Genomic DNA, 18521 nt, shown 5'->3' on the forward strand with positions numbered 1-18521 from the left:
GAAGAATGATGATATCCAGCTCAGGACCCTGGGTGTGCCAAGCCCATACTCACCAGATGTGAGCCCCCGGGGGGTAACATCCCGCGTACTCCAGAGCATGTGATAGATGGAAAAAAGAAAAAGAAATACAGAAATACAAAACAGAGCACAATATTACATACCAAGAAGCAAGAAAAATGGTCCAGCCAACCATAACCAATAGACCAACATACGCACAAGTAACAACTAAATTTAAATCAGTGGAATGTCAAACTGAAATCTCAGTTCCTCCAAATGAATCTTTTTCTCCACAAGTCAAACACTTACTCCAAGCAAAGCAACAAGATAAACAAGAGAAAACAGTAAACACACCCATCTCAATCCCCTCAGATTCTCCAACCTTGCAACAGTGTAAGAGTAATAGCAGACCACAAAATCGCGAACCTAACTCAGAATTTATGGAATTTGAGAAAACGGGAAAGATAGATGACGATACGTTGGAAATCCATGCTGAAGAATCAGAAGAAGATATGGATACCGGAAAACCGATATTTCCCAAAAGAGACAGAGTAAGGACAGAAAAACAAAAGACAGTCACCCAACGAAAACAGCTCGAGGGGCTGAGCAAATATAAATAATGGATAAAATTATCCAGTGGAACTGTCGTGGATTACGTACTAATTTTGGCGACGTACTGTATCTGATCACCCATTACACACCAATCTGTATATGTCTCCAGGAAACGTACCTCAAACAACAAGATACCCTGAATATCAGGAACTACTCAATGTACAGAAGAGACCGAATAACTCAAAGTATAACACATGGAGGAGTTGGTATATTAGTAAATGACAGAATACCAACACAACAGGTGCATTTAAATAGCCCATTAGAAGCGGTAGCAATTCGTACAATAGCAAGGTCCCTATTAACCATATGTTCATTATACATTCCACCAGGAGATGATGTCTCTTATGAAGACCTAGACGCATTACTACAACAACTACCACCCCCAATTTGTCTGATGGGAGATATGAATGGACATAACCCTTTGTGGGGATGCTCCGACTACAACAGAAGAGGACGCATCATTGAACAACTGCTAGATAATCATAACCTCTTACTTCTTAACAGGGGTAACCACACCTACTTCCATTTTCCAACTCGGACCACCACAGCTATAGATCTTACCATATGTACCCCTACACTTTACACAGCATTTAATTGGGAAGTTTTTGAGGATCCTCTTGGGAGTGATCATTATCCAGTAATTTCCACACTGGTCAGTGAATATCCATACCATACCAGCAGGACTCCTCGTTGGAAAATAGAAAAAGCTAATTGGGAAGCATTCAGGAGGAAAGCAGTTTTCAACACCAATATCATTGAGCAGGAAACAGTAGTTGTTGCACTAGCACATGTCACAGAAACCATACAAAACGCAGGCAAGCTAACAATCCCCAAGACTTCATCACGTTTTCCAAACTGTCCGAAAACATGGTGGAATGATGACTGCACTGAAACAAGAAAACAACAGAATAGGGCATGGAACCGTTTTCGCAGATATCCCACAACAGAAAATCTGATTCAGTTCAAAAGAATGCGTGCCATAGCGCGATTTACCAGGAAGCAGAGTCGAAAAGCAGCATGGATAAAATTCACATCTATAATAAACAAAAAAACAAATGCACATATAGTCTGGAATAAAATAAGAAAAATGACAGGTAAATATAGAAATAGGCCATCACCAATACTGATCTGCAATGGAAATAGTTTGACTGAACCTACAGTTATTGCAAACACATTAGGCGAGACCTTCGCCAAAGTATCAGCGAAAGATTCATACCATCCGGAATTTCTGATCCAAAAAGAAAAAGCGGAAAAGCATAAGATCAAATTTAAATCAAAAGGTAATGAACCCTACAATCAACCATTCACAATAAATGAACTAAACGAAGTTTTGTTCACAGCCAGGCCAAGTGCAGTAGGCCCAGACGATATACATTACGACATGATCCAGCACCTTAACAAGACTGAATTAGAAAATTTATTGAAACTGTATAACAGAATATTCCAAGAAAATGTATTTCCAAACACATGGTGCCATGCAATAGTACTAGCTTTCCCGAAACCTGACAAAGACCTGACAAATCCATGCAACTATCGACCAATAGCCTTCACCAGCTGTTTAGGAAAACTATTAGAAAAAATGATAAACAAAAGACTGATTTGGTATCTAGAGGAAAATAACATCTACACAAACACGCAATGTGGTTTTAGACATCAAATATCTACTCTGGATCATCTAGTCAGGATAGAAGCCAACATCAGAAATGCATTTATCAGATCACAACATATGGTTACAGTATTTTTTGACATCGAAAAAGCTTACGATACCACTTGGAGATATGGGATCCTGCGAGATATGCACCATGCTGGACTGAGAGGCAATCTCCCTGTGTTTATCCAGAACTTCCTTATGAACAGAACCTTCCAAGTCAAAGTACAAACTTCTTTCTCTAAAATCTACCAACAAGAAGAAGGTGTTCCACAGGGCTCAGTCTTGAGTGCCACTTTGTTTGCCATAAAGATTAATTCGATCACAAATCAACTCCCTCCTTCGGTTTCACATGCACTTTATGTTGATGACTTTAGTATCTCTAGTCAGGCACAGAACATGAGAACTGTCGAGAGACAATTGCAATGCGCAATCAACAATATAAGTAAGTGGGCACTAGATAACGGTTTCAGACTGTCAACACAAAAAACAATATGTGTACATTTTTGTCGCAAAAGAAATCTCCATCCTGATCCCGAACTAAAATTAGAAGGCAAAAATATACCAACGCAGCCGAAGGCAAAATTTCTCGGACTAATCTTAGATAAGAAACTCACATTCGTGGAGCATATCCGAGAGCTGCGTAAAAGCTGTACAAAACACATGAACATACTTAAAATCCTTTCGTCAACAGCATGGGGAGCAGACAGATATTCCTTACTAAACCTATACAAAGCACTAATTAGATCAAAATTGGACTATGGAGCCCCAGTTTACGATTCAGCACGGAAAACAGCTCTGAAATGGCTGGATCCAATTCATCACAATGCACTGCGTATAGCTACTGGCGCTTATCATACCTCTCCCATATATAGTCTCTATGCTGAAGCCAACGAACCCCCTTTAACTCTTAGGCGACAGCAACTCGCATTGTATTATACATTTAAAATAAAATCTATGCAAGGACACCCTACTTGGGAGACCCTCTTTGATCCACGATGCAGAAACATATATCAGAATCGCCAACAAGCAAACCGACCCCTGGGAATTAGAATGCAAGACTTTCTGGCAGTACATAACCTTAATATAGACAAAATAGCACACATGCCAGTTCATACTCCTCCACCATGGGATTCGCATATCCCGATATGCGACTTCTCCTTTCAGAAATGGAATAAAAAAGCGATACCGTCAACAATCTTCCAACAGTTACATGCAGAGCACAGAATTCAATTTCCTGACTATATTCCAATATACACAGATGGTTCAAAAACAGACACTTTAGTGGGAGCAGCAGCTGTATTCCCAGATATAACTTTAACACAACAGCTACCGAAAGAGTGCAGTGTATACACAGCAGAATTATACGCAATAAAAATAGCCTTAACTCATGTACAAGATAAGCATTACACGAGAAGTGTAATATATACAGATTCCTTGAGTTCCTTACAATCCATGCAAAACATAGGTACATCCAAACACCCAATCCTTTGGCACGTACGGCAAATATTAACTGACTGCGCCAAAAATGAACAGGATATTTTTTTCTGCTGGATCCCAGGACACACAGGGATTGCGGGAAACGAAGCAGCAGACAAGTCAGCCAAAGAAGCCGTACTACAGATCGGAGAGGATATATCAGTCCCGTATTCCGATTACAAGCCTGCGATATGGCGTATTTGCCAGTTGAAATGGCAAGAAACCTGGAATCAGCAAACTGCAAACAAATTATACCAAATAAAGCCGAATATTGAAAACTGGATTTCTAGCAGTCGAAGGTCGAGAAAAGAAGAAACAGCACTCACCAGGCTAAGAATCGGCCATATCCATCTTACGCACTCATTTTTGTTGCGAGCAGAGGAACCACCACGATGCCAGACTTGTGACACCGTTCAATCAGTAAAACACATATTAATAGACTGTCCTACATATACAAATGAACGTAAACAAGTCTTCAAAGATATTTACGAGACACATGACGCCATTACACTAACAGATCTCTTGAAAAATAAACATGACTGCACAGATGTTTTCAACTTTCTTAAAGCAATCAATTTATACCACCTCCTCTAAGGAAGTGAATATAAGCAACAGACTAAACAAGAACGTATAAATCAGGTTAAAATGAACAATTGAAATCGAAAGTAAACACCCTTGAAACACATCACACCGTATGAACTGGCACATTATGACCCCCGTAGTCCATGCGCCATTAAACCTCAATACAAACAAACAAACAATCTCTCCGGCTTCTGGGGTTTGCAATCCTGATGTATGGGCAATTGAGGATTTCTTTGACATTTCTGCCATTCTTTCAGCAAAGCTATTTCTCTTCTTATATGAGGGGGATAGATGTTAGATAACACTGGTAGCCATTTTAAAGGTGTCAATTTAATGGTGCCTGATATTGTCCTCATTGTGTCATTCAGTTGGGTATCAACTTTTACAGAGTGTGCACTATTAAGCCATACGGGGCAACAATATTCTGCAACTGAGTAGACTAGGGCAAGGGCTGATGTTCGTAGCACCGTTGTGTTTGCTCCCCAGCCTGTTCCACTGAGTTTATGCAAGATGTTATTCCTAGTTTTTATCTTTGCTGCAATATTACAAAGGTGTTGTTTATATGTCAGTGTTCGGTCCAGTATAATTCCCAGATATTTTGGGCAAGTGTTGTGTTTCAGTCGTTGACCTTTATATTCCACTTGTGGCATATAGTTAGCCCTATGATTATCCAGATGAAAACAGCTAACTTCAGTTTTATTTAAATTAGGTTTAAGTTGCCATGTGTGAAAATATTTATTCAGGTTATGAAGATCCTTTGTAAGTACAATTTCGGCTTGAAGTCAGTAGACTGGGCAGTCAGGGCTATGTCATCTGCGTACATGAATTTCCTAGAAGCAGTTGCTGGAAGATCTGCAGTATAGATATTAAATAATAATGGGGCTAGAACCGATCCTTGTGGTAAACCATCATTTAATATATAGGGCTTGCTCACTCTGCCGATTAAGTGTACTTCAAACACTCTGTTGCATAACATATTGTTAAGTAGGATCGCGAGGGGCTTACAAGGAATAATCTTCAAAAATTTCAGAATCATTCCTTGTCGCCATACTGTGTCATAAGCTGATGTCAAGTCCACAAAGACTGCAATGGTCTTCTTCTTATCTTGGAATCCGTTCTCGATATGGCTGGTAAGTGCCAGTACCTGATCGCAGCAGCTTCGGCCTGGTCGGAATCTGGCTTGTTCAATTGGTATGTGTTGGAAGGTTGTGGTTGAAATTCTATTGTAAACCATTCTTTCAATTAATTTATAACATATATTTAAAAGTGCAATTGGGCGATAATCTTCAGGGCAAGATCCAGTTTTCCCAGGCTTTAGGATGGCAACTATTTTAGTTCTCTTAAACAAAGATGGGAACCTACCATTCTGCAAGATGTCATTAAAAAATTTAACTAGCCAATTCAGAGCTCTTGGACCACAATGTTTCAAGAACTCTGGATATATTCCGTCCACTCCGGCTGCTTTGCCTGGTTTTATTTCCTTCAGAGCTGTTGAAATCTCTGCAATTGTGAATTCTCCTGAGAATTGGGAGGTTGGTTCAGCCAAGGATAGTCTAGTTCTTAATTCCTTCTTAAGTTTTTTGACTTCATCTTTGTTAGTATCGGTTGGTCTCTTGGAAATGTTGACAATTCTCTTGGCTACTTTTCCTGGGGATACTTCTGAGCTCTTATTAATATATTTGGGAGTACTACTTCCGAGTTTCCTCAGAAGTGTCCATGCTTTTCTGCTTGAGTGTTGGAAATTCATACCTGCTGTCATTATGTTCCATTTTTCTTTCCTAGCAGAGTCTAAGCATTGCAATAGTTCATCAGCAATTTCTGTTCTATTGCTAAGTTGGTATTCTTCATATAGCTCATCGCATCTTCTGTTCCAGCCAGGAATGTATTCTTTCCTATATCCTCTGGGAATATGTTTCTTTGCTATGGAGCATATTAAACCAATAAATCGCTTATAATTGTTGGTTTTTGATGGGATCCATTGAATATTGTGATCCACCTCATTAGTGAAGGCTTCCCAGTGAGCTTTTCCAAAGTTCCAGCGAGGTACAGGCTTTGATCTTACTATTGGAACTTCGGTACAAATTTTTACAAGAATTGGTCTATGCTGACTACGAGGAAAATTATTCAAAACTTTCCTGCTACACTGCAAAGGTCTTCCACACTCATCTCTTGAGACAAAACAGAGGTCTGGGTTGGTATCTTTGTTCCATCTGCCTGAGTGAAAGGAACCTTTCTCTTTTGCATCATACATTAAGAAAACATCCTCGACTTCAGACCAGACTATCATACCAAGGCCAGCTGCATTAGTGTCAGCATAGCCCCAAAGAGTACTGCTACTGTTGAAATCTCCCATAATAATTGATGGATGATGCACATTCTGGATAGCTTCTTTACACCAAGGTCGAGATGGTGATTTATAGATATTTATTATTTCCAGGCCCATCACCCCAACCCTGGTAGTGAAAATTTCATTAGAGCTTATGTCCAAAATTTCTGTTTGGTCAATTTTATTTCGAATATGCCTAGTGGTACCATAGCTTTTATGGAAAGTAGCCATGACAAGGCTGTATCCTGGTAATTTACATCTAGAGTAAAGTTGGTTTTGATCTTCACAATGTGTTTCTTGTAGCAGCACAACATCTACATGGTAGCCATTAAGCACTTTTAAAAGGTAGTCACTTTTTGATCGGCTTATACCCTTGATATTAAGTTGAAGAATATTCAGAGGGTGTCCTATGTTCTTTGTTGTTGTTTGGTTCTGAAAGGAGCCATTTAGATTAGGATAATGTTCCATGTTCTAAGTATTAATATAATGTATCCTCTAATTGCTGGGATATCCAAAAGCAGAGCTCGAGGTCCAGCAGCCAACACAGTTGCTCACTTAGCACCACCCGGGAGACACATGTAGGGCAATTTAAGGTTATTCCTACAGACGTGTAGCAACGTTTGTCTCCCACTCATGCTATTGAAGCAGGGTTAGGTAGATCAGAAAACACAAGGAGTGTTAAGTGATTGAAAGTGATACTGCTTCTGTTATGACATGTAACAGCCTGGAAAGCAAGGTGTCCTGGAATACAAGGCCTGCTGCGTGTCCTTGTGGGACAAGCTATTACATGGGCTCTGTTACACATACTAAGAGTAAAAACAGGTGCATATATATTTGCAACTACACTAATGTTCGGAGTATAGTAAACAGATTTGAAGAATTTGAAATACTAAATACTAGTTAAGTCGTCAAAACAGACATCCTAGATATATTGGAGATGTGGCACCACTGATGAGGCATGAGGAATTCAGAATTTGAATATAATGAGTACAGTGTGTACAGAAAGGAAAGACAGGATAGGAGGAATTATGATCTTGTTTAAGAAGCACATACAATAAATTGCAGTATACTCAGTTGACATTGGTGACCATTGAAATATTGAGTCAGTTTGGTGTAATTTAAACACCGAGTAAACAACAAGAGCAGGAGAGTGTTATAGGCTAATAACTGTAATGAGTATAATTAAAAACTATACATTAAAATAGAGTGAGCCGATAAAGCAGAATGTCTTATAATATTGGAATTTAACTTTCCAAATATTGACTCGAACTTGTGTTGGTCACTCACTCACGCAGCAGTGTGATAAGAGTGTACTGATGTGGGATTTACTTCAACATGTAAGTACTGTTCAGGGAAAAGGCATTGGAGTCAGCTTTACAAAAGCTTTTGCTTTTGAAAAGCTTTTGCTTTTGTAAAGGTGACTACAGTGGTCTCAGACAGTTTTTAAAATCAGTGGGACTGATGATGATAACAACAACAACAAATTCTAAATGGTAAGTATCCAGGGAAATAGTCATAGAAGCTGCTACGCTTTTTATACCATCTAACAGAGACTGTTCAAGGTTGAGACCTGAATGGATGCCAGATGACCTGATGAGACTAGTAGCAGAGAAAAAATACATGGGATACTTATAAATTATCACCATGTACAGAAACCTATGGTAGGTATAAATTAGTCTGTAATCAAGTCAGAAAGTGAGTTAAGCAATCACAAAATGCCAAGAAAAGTAGCAAAGACTTCTTTATTTATGTAAACCCCAGAAAAAAGAAGATGAATCACATTGGTGTGCTAGATAAGAATGGTATAACAATTGATGGATTGCATTTACATTCAGTTCACATGAGGAATTTTTTAGGGATGAGGATGCTGGGTGTATATCAAATTACAGAGAGTTAATGATTTTACAATAACTGGAAGATAAGTGGAAGAGAATGTTGAAGCTAAACTTAAATTAGACACCTGGATGAGGTGGATTCTGTCCAGTTATGTTGAGAGAGAGAGAGAGAGAGAGAGAGAGAGGTCAGCAAACCTTTACCATTAGCAGAACATCTCAAGAGAATTCGAGATGAACTGGAGATGTGTGAATGTATCCCCAATTCACAAAGGGGATCAAAGAGTGAAATGAGCAATTACTGACTTGTAAGTTTGACTTCTGCTCCAAAGAAAATAATGGAGAGAGAGCGATAGTTAAAGAAGTAATACAGTTATATAGTGGCTATAGCATGGAATTGTTATGGAGTGATCTTGTGTGACCAATCTGATTGTATACTTTAATGCAATTACAAAGAACTGGATAAGAAAAGCTTGTGATACTGTTACTTGTGAAAGACTGCTGTACAAATTAGGTCAGTGTGCTATTAGGAGCAAATTTCTGCTATGGATAAAAGGATGGTATAGTGGGAGAAGATAAATTGTTATTGATTGATATTCTTGGACTAATAATATTAGTCCAATAAGGGCAATACCATATCCAAGAAGTGAGGTCCACCAGGGTTCAATGCTGCACTAATTGTTGTTTTCAATATTTATTCATGATATGAATGAAGGCATATCAGGCTTATTTTTAAGTTTGAGGATGATAATACCATGCCGCCAACCATATGGCGGCATGGTATTATTGATAGTAATCCAGTATACTAATGCAACAAGATCTATAAAAATTAGGCAGATGGGCTGAAAATGGCAATTGAAGTTTAACATTGACAACTGCAAGGTAGTGCACATGGGTGGCAATAATCCCAGAATAACATATCAGCTGTATGGTACCACACTGAGGGTAGTGGAAAATGAAAAAGAACTGGAGCAATTGTGCAATCAGTCATTAAGTTCTCTAAACAATGCAGACAGGCTGCCAGGACAGCTCATGGGGTTTTGTCAGTGATATACAGGAATTTTGCCAGCAGGGATAAGGAAGTAATTATTCTGCATACAGGTCAAGAAGTCTCATTTTAAGAATGATGTTTATCTGTTAGAACTGGTTCAGGAAAGAGCAACAGTACTAGTGAGGAGAGTAAAAGGGCACTTTTACCAAGAAAGACTTCAATTCTGAAAATTGCATCATCTGAAACAAGGCACCTGCGAGGAGGTTGATTGAGATGATTAAGACTCTTGTTGTTGTTGTTATTTGATTTTTAGGAGCATTAGCAACTAAGGCCATATTGCTCCAGTAATATGCGGTGGTCATTCCCTGACCTTTCTGCATCCTCCGTATTTGGTGGTCATGGGCTCGAACCCCAGTCTAATCAAGAAGCGTGTGCTACGCACTGCTGCTCCTGCCTACCTGGCTACGGAGGCTCCTTAAGACTGAAAGTATTCAGTAAGCCAAATTGATGCCATCCCTGCTCCTGCTCAGACAGCACATACATAAGAGCATACATTTAAATTGAGAGAGGATAGCTGTTGGATAGATGTGCAGAAATTTGCATTTAGCCAGAGGGTAGTTGATTGTTTGAGCAAACTTTCATCTGATGTTGTAGGTTTGAATAAATTTAAATTAGAATTAAACAAATTATTATAGGATGGAGAGTTTTTATGGGAAATTTTTTTTTTTTTGGCTGATGCTGTGTGAGATTGCATCATTTGCCACTAATACTAATGCAGTTGCTTTGTTTGTTTGTTATTTGGTTTTTAGGAGCATTAGCAACTAAGGCCATATTGCTCCGGGATATGCGGTGGTCATTCCCTGACCTTTCCGCATCCTCCGTATTTGGTGGTGACAGGCTCGAACCCCGGTCTAATCAAGAAGCATGTGCTACGCACTGCTGCTCCTTCCCACCTGGCTACGGAGACACCATATGCAGTTGCTGTTATCAAGGAATGCTCCAAGCAAATGTGTGGAGAGGAACCATAAAGCAGAACCATTTATATCATATCAAGAATTTTGTCTTCAACATCATGATGGTAAGCTTGCAGTTACATTGTCTATCTATGCAATGAAGTTAATACTTTCTCTCAAATGATTACAAGTTTTCAGCAACTTGGTAATCTTCTGTTAGAAAAATTTTTATGATATCTTACTTGAAGTGAATTTCTTCCAGTGCAACCTTCAACCATACATGAAGTGCATATTTTGCATACTCCATATTGAAAAATGAAATTGTGTGACTAAACAACACTTTCATTGAACAAGCTCCAGCAAACAACTAATATATATGAACTAGATTCACTGGAATATGTTGCTCTTAAGGAGAGGAGGGGAGGGAAAGGAAGGGTGAATGTTAGCAAAGGCTTCTCTTCTCTGTACCCTTTCTCTCTCTCTCTCTCTCTCTCTCTCTCTATATATATATATATATATATATATATATATATAATTCTATGCGTGATATTGCTGCAGTTTAGTGTGGACTGTTTGCATGGGTATTTTAAGTGCACACTAAAATTTTTAAACTACACTAAATATGAGTTGGAAAATTAGCACAATGTCTCAATATATTTTATTCATTAATTATTTTTTATTTTATTTTACTTTTTAATCTTCTGAACCTGTCCAAATATCTTTTTTTTTTTTTTTTTCTTTTTTGAGTTTTAGCATAGAGATTTACTCAACAAAGTAAAATGTATTAAGCCATTTTATCTTTACCATCAGAGAAGCTTGAGCAGTGGCACAAAATTGTCTTGATCACGCAGTTTTATGCAGGCATTTCCTGACATCTTCTGTGCAGGTTCACATGCAAACAGTCTTCCTTCCTGTCTTTTCGTCAAATCTTTTGAATTAATAAATCCGTCAAAATAAAGTGAATTTGATATCTTCTTTGAAATCAAAAACTGATGGGAGCTGATAATTTTGTTGACTATTTCTAGTTTTTAAATATTTTTATATATTGCTTTGCATTTTGCAGATAAATAATGTTCAGATTTTTATAGGGTGTGAATATGAAAGGAGAAACTACAAAAATGGAATGACTTTTAATCCCTCTGAAAGAGATCCTTGTAAACAGTGTACATGTCTTGTAAGTATACGATATAAATGTGTTTTAAAATATTTAACTCATCACAGGCATATGGAATAAAATCATGCTAAAACTATATATTATATAAATATTATTGTTCAAAAGGTCATCGTTTTCTTTCTTACATCTTCATCTTTGCTTTCTTTCTCCTTCCACAGTTCACCATCTGGAAAGATGAATAATACAGACAGTTCCCACTTTAAGTTTTAACTTTACAAGTTCCTTTTTTTTTTTCAAGTATCAAATGTCAACAGAATCAAAAATATGAGCATTAATTGCAATAAATAAATGATAAACGTTCATAAATACTGCATTTCAAACAATGTGCATAGCTATATAATACAGTACTACTGTGTACTGTATTTGGACAATACAGTACTACTATACAGAGATTGTACAAAATGAAACATAAGCAATCATTAATATTGCCAACTAATTGCAGCTTGAGGTTTCTACAACTGACGTCACTGAGCTGCTTCAAGCATACAGTGGAGTGCTCACAAATGAAGACCTCCTTGAAATGGCAAAATGTGAAGAAGCTGAGGAAGAAGAAGATTTAACAGCTGAAACCCCTGTACACTCTCAAGGGGCTTGACAAAGCTTTTCAACATATAGAAAAAGCAATTGAGATTTTTGAGTCATAAGATTCAAATTCCGAGTGCACTAGAAAAGTTTCTGCAGATTTAAAAAAATGCTTATGCATGCTATCTTGAAATTTATAAAGAAAATAGAAGACTGTTTTGGAAACAAACGACTCTTGAAGCATTTCTGAAGGAGAAGATGACTCCTTGTGCTTCCGACAAACCAACAACAAATGCCGAGCCAACAATGTTGAACCAACAGTAAGTGATGAACCATCAACAAGCAACAAACCATCAAAGAGTGTGAATTTAATCAATGATGATCAAGAATAAACATTCTTTAGCGTTTGTGTGACATAAATAATTTCTCTATTATTATAATTTGCTTGATTATAAAGGCTATTTTTTTCATTTCTTTGGATAAATAAATCATCATTTAAGCATAAACTATTGTTTTGTTGACCTTTATTTAACATTACTATGGTCAGTTTTCATTTTGAGAATGTAACTCCTGTTTTTAAAATTATGACTATGGGAAATAAATTCCCACTTTACGTGTTTTTGCTTTACGAGCACGCGCTAGAAACAAATTAACTCATAAAGTCAGAAACTACCTGTATATCATTATTATTCACATATCTGGATAAAAAGTAATAATATATCATTAGAAAGCTATCATGGGCATAAAGTATTAAATAGCAAACTTATGAAGTATTAAATAACAAATTTGAAAATAATGGAAATCAGAAGTTTGAATAATAAAAGCATTATAATATAGTTAGGCACCAATTTTTGAGTGTAATACTGTTGTAGGGGATCAGATCCAGCTGTGAAGAATGAGTCCCCCCATTTTTTAATTCTTTTTGACAAAAAAATAACAAACAATTCCGTTAAGGCTCAGTTTATTTTTTTTTTTTATAGATCTGATTCGTCATTTTAATTTGATGAAAAACGTTCTCTACATAGCATTATTGTGCAATGAATTCGTTTTTCCAAATACAGTTATACATATGTTAAATAATATTTAACTTAACACTTCTGAAAACAGTTGGTAGGTTTGTTATTCTGTTTTGTATCTGCGTTTAACAGCCAACATACTTTCAAATGCTGTGGTCTTACACAAGGGCATCAAATGTAAGCACGGTTTGGAGACAAACAGATAATAGGCTTAATGGGTTAGCCTGTTTTCCCCCTATAGCGAGCCTGGACTCAGTTCTTTCAGGCCCCTTCCACAATGTCCAAGCCTAGGACATCTGATCCACCTAGTCTTACAGGCTCATGAAATGCTCTTGGTCTTACAAACTCATGCTAGAAAGTCTACTAGTCATCAGACTAAGTCCCCAATTTGACATATTTATTTCTAAAGTCACACAGCCTGTGATAAGCATATAACAAACAGCTAACCATTATGTTAAGTACATAATGGTTAAATATCAACAGTGACCATTAAGTACAGGTCACTGTTGAACAAAAGCCGAGAATTAGGGTTGAATTTGAAAGTGTCTGCAATTCTGCCCAGACACGATAGGAGGGAGTATATGATGAGAGCCTTGTCGATCAATTCGGCCCTGGAAAGATTGTGCAAGGCTCAAGGGGTAGAATTTTTTTCAGCCTGGACTGTACTTGTTAACAGGAGAGATTGCTTCTACAGGGATGGGATACACTTAAATAGAAAGGGTGCAAGAATATTTGCTGATGCTATCGAGGCAGTGTTAGGTGGGTCGGAAAACTGCTAGCTTGGGGGGAGACAAAGACCAATAGATTGACAGTAGCCACTGGCAGAGGTGAAAGAGATTCTTGCACTGCTTCTATTAGAATGAGCAGAAGCCTGAAAAACAAGATGCATGGTATTTCAGAGACTGCTGGGAGCCATTGCGTTAGAAGTAAACACATGGGTTGTGTTAGGGTAGCTAAGAATAGAAACAGGTGCAAGTATACTTGCGTGTACACCAATGCTAGGAGTTTAGTAAATAAATTTGATGAATTTGAGGTATTGCTCAAAACATCAAAGGCAGATATTGTTGGGATATCAGAGACATGGTGTCACACAGATATAAGGGATGCAGAAATGCAATTTGGGGAGTACAACGTCTACAGAAAGGATAGACAGGATAGGAAGGGGGGAGGGGTTATGCTATTAGTTAAGAAACACATAAAAACCAAGGAAGTGAAGCCAGTCGACATCGCTGGACAGTGCAGTGTTGAGTCAGTTTGGTGTGACATAAGCATTGGGAGATCAAAATTGAGAGTAGGAGTGTGCTATAGGCCTAATGACTCTGATGAGTATAATAAGGAACTGTACAGGGAAATGGAGTGGGCCAGTAAATCAGAGAGTCTTATAATGGGAGATTTTAATTTCCCAGATATTGACTGGAATTTGGGGGCTGGTTACTCACACACTAGCAGGGCTTTTGTGGATTTATTGGATGATTGTTTTCTACATCAGCATGTTCGGGAGGCAACTAGAGGGAGTAATACTCTTGATTTGATTATCAGCAGTGATTCTTCATGCATTAAGAATCTGCAGATAAATGAACCACTAGGTGGCAGTGATCACAGTGTGCTGAAGTGGGATTTACTGAAAGAGGTAACTACCATTAGGGGTAAAGGGAAGGGTTATTGCTTCCGTAAAGGCGACTACGATGGACTGAGACAGTATTTAAATTCTATACAGTGGGACCAACTGATGATGTTACCAACAGCAAATTCAAAATGGGAAGCATTCAAAGAACTTATCTTGGAAGCTACTAGGCTTTACATACCAACTAAGAAATATTGTTCAAGGTTTAGGCCAAAATGGATGTCAGATGAACTAATGAGGCATATGGCAGAGAAGAAAAATGCATGGGATACTTACAAATTAACACATGACACAGAAGCCTATGATAGATACAAGTTGATATGCAACCAAGTTACAAAGGAGGTTAGGCAGGCGAAGGCAGATTACGAGAAATCCTTGGCAAGGGATGCAAAGAAAAACAGCAAAGAGTTCTTTACTTATGTAAACTCTAGAAGGAAGGGGATGAATCAGATTGGTCCGCTTGATATTGATGGGTCAACTGTTGATGATCCTGCTCAGGTAGCTAACAAACTAAATGAATATTTTCCATCGACATTCACACATGAGGAGTTATTCAGCAAGGGGAATGCCAGAGGTGTATTCAACTCTAGCAGTAAGCTACAGAATCTTGAAATAACTGGGAGTAAAGTGGAGGAGAAACTGTTGAAGATAAACACAAGAAAGGCACCCGGGGTGGATGGGATCTATCCAGTTATATTAAAGGAGGCAGCAAAGGAAGTAAGCAAACCCTTAGCCATAATTATGAGAGCTTCCTTGGACTCAGGGGAGATACCCATAGACTGGAAATGGGCAAATGTGACCCCAATTCACAAAGGAGGATCAAAGGCTGACACAAGTAATTATAGACCTGTGAGCTTAACTTCTGTTCCAGGAAAATTAATGGAGGCACTGGTTAAAGAAGCACTGCAGGATCATTTAGACAAGACTTCAGTTATAGCTCAGACACAGCATGGTTTTGTTAAGGGGAAGTCTTGCCTGACCAACTTGATTGGATACTATGATGCAGTCACAAAAGAACTGGATGCAGGGAATAACTTTGATATTATATACTTGGATCTTAGAAAGGCTTTTGATACTGTTGCACATGGAAGACTGCTACACAAATTGGAGCAGTGTGACATTGGAGGCAAATTGCTGCTATGGATAAAGGGGTGGTTGAGGGGGAAAAGACAGAGAGTGATTATCAATGGATACTGCTCATTGTGGACTAATGTTATTAGTGGAGTCCCTCAGGGCTCAGTGTTGGGTCCATTATTGTTTTCTGTATTTATAAATGATATTGATGATGGTATATCAAGCTTAATGTCCAAGTTTGCAGATGATACAAAGGTTGGCAGAGTTTTCAAGGACACCACTGACACTATGCTGCTGCAACAGGATCTGGAAAGGTTGAGCAGATGGGCTGAGAGGTGGCAAATGAAGTTTAACATTGACAAATGTAAAGTACTACACATGGAAAAAAGCAACCCCAGAGCAACGTATCAACTCTGTGGTACTACACTGACAGTGGTAGAGAATGAAAGGGACTTGGGGGTGATTGTGCAGGCAGATATGAAGTTCTCTGACAGTGCAGACGGGCTGCAAGAGTAGCTCATGGAGTATTGTCAATGATATACAGGAATTTTTCCAGCAGGGATAAGGAGGTGATTATTCCATTGTATAAGGCAATGGTCAGGCCACACCTAGAGTACTGTATACAGGTCTGGAGGCCTCATTTCAAGAAGGATGTAGAGCTGCTGGAACGAGTACAGAGAAGGGCAACAAGATTAGTGAATGGAACAAAGGGGTGCTCTTACGAAGAAAGGCTTAAGTTTTGCAAATTACAGTGTCTGGAGACTAGGCACCAGCGAGGTGATCTGATAGAGGTGTATAAAGCCTTGAATGGTTTAAGCATGCTCAATGCTGATGGGATTCTTCCTCTAGCTCAGAAAAATCACCTGAGAGGGCATAAATTCAAATTGAGGAAAGACAGATGTAGGATAGACGTGCGGAAATTTGCCTTTAGCCAGCGGGTGGTTGGTTGGTGGAACAGACTGCCATCCCTTGTGGTGGAGGTTGATAGCCTAAATAAGTTTAAGGCTCAGCTGGACAGGTATTTTGAACGAACAGAGGGGTGAAGTGGAAGTGGTTTTTTTTTTTTTTTTTTTTCGGCTGATGCTGCATAAGCTTGCTTTCTTGCATCAAATGCCTCTACTAATGCTAATGTAATTTAAAAAAAGGAAAAGTAACAAATATGACTGTTATTAACACCTATTAAAAATTGTCTTGATTATGAATTAATCACCAAGAAAATGTTCTGCGGGATTTTCATTTCGAACATAGCACAAACTGTATACCCAGGACATGAATTGCACTGGTGAAGTTAACAGGTGACAAAATATTTATACAGAAATTAACCTCATAGTGATGGACATTGGCTTACATTTTTTAAAACAGTATGTGGGTATTGAAAAAATTGTTATTTTTTTGTCAAAAAGAATTAAAAAATAAGGGGACTCATTCTTCACAGCTGGATTTGATCCCCTATAACAGTATTACTCTCAAAAATTAGTGCTTAACTATATTATAATGCTTTTATTATTCAAACTTCTGATTTCCATTATTTTCAAATTTGTTATTTAATACTTCATAAGTTTGCTATTTAATACTTTATGCCCATGATAAGCTTTCTAATGATATACCAAAAAAACAAAAGAAATGGGTAATGAAATAGTTCAAGTATTCTACAGCAAGTGTTTTTAATGTCAAATGACATATTATGGATGATAGTAATCAAGATAGGATTATGTATATAAGAATGGCATAATGAGTGATCCAATGATATAATGCAGACATTTGATTCTATTAGTGAATATTATAATACTATATTATAGTCTCTTATTTTGTTCACAAACTTTATTCAATATGTGTTTTTGTCTTTCAAATAATTTGAAAGCCTTTAGATATGTCCTATATGAAATTCATAATAAATATCATAGGAAAGAATAGCACCTGCATGGATGATATTACACTTTGTTTCCATTATACCGACCAAGATTGCATCACAAAAGTTTGTCTTGTAAACATCCACTCAGTCCAGCAGTACTTTTGCTCACAAGTTCCCCACATATTAGTCTTTCCTTTCCAAATGAGTTTCATTTTATATTCTTTTTTTTTCTTTAAATTCTTTCCTATATGAAAAACAAAAGAAAATTTTTTTATTTGAAATGGGTAAAGAAATAGTTAAAGTATTCTACAATAAGTGTTTTTAATATCAAATGTTACCTGTGAAGGTCTTATTATGAGTGACTTAGCATTAACATTAGTATTAGCATTAACATTAGTATTAGGATAGTAGAGGCATATGATGCAGGAAAGCAAGCTTATGCAGGATCAGCCAAAAAAAACCCTTCCCGTTTCACCCATCCATTCATTCCAAACGTTTGTCTAGTTCAGCCTTGAATTTATTTAAGCTGTCAACTACCACAATGACAGATGAAAGTGTGTTCTAGAAATCAACCACCTGCTGGCTGAAGGCAAATGTCTGCACATCTATTCTACAACTGTCTTTCCTCAATTTGAATCCATGCCCCCTCAGGTTCTTAATCGGAGCAAGCAGAAGTATCCCATTAGCATTGAACTTGCTCAAATCATTCAAGGCCTTACGCACCTCAATCAGATCACCTCATAGGTGCCTAGTTCTCCAGATGCTGCAACTTGCAGAACTTAACCTCTCTTGGTAAGAGCACCTCTTTGTTCCTCTCACCAATCTTGTTGCCCTTCTTT

At 37.8% G+C, this 18521-nt stretch overlaps 1 protein-coding gene across 4 annotated transcripts in view; it reads left to right on the forward strand.

Moving 5' to 3' along the window:
* LOC150080448 (kielin/chordin-like protein) overlaps positions 1–18521 on the forward strand; it is a 1054752-nt gene that overhangs the window by 638673 nt on the left and 397558 nt on the right. For all 4 annotated transcript variants that reach the window (XR_016547392.1, XM_090381408.1, XM_090381409.1 and 1 more), the window contains one exon: positions 11509–11594. Coding sequence is in view for 3 of the 4 variants with exons in the window: in XM_090381408.1 (XP_090237534.1) it covers positions 11509–11594 (86 nt within the window). In the remaining variant the exon portion in view is untranslated. The remainder of the gene's footprint in view (positions 1–11508; positions 11595–18521) is intronic.

The sequence above is a fragment of the Mastigoproctus giganteus genome, chromosome 9 (assembly GCF_048544385.1).
Source record: "Mastigoproctus giganteus isolate SK-2022 chromosome 9, ASM4854438v1, whole genome shotgun sequence".
NCBI classification, from domain to species: Eukaryota; Metazoa; Arthropoda; class Arachnida; order Uropygi; family Thelyphonidae; genus Mastigoproctus; species Mastigoproctus giganteus.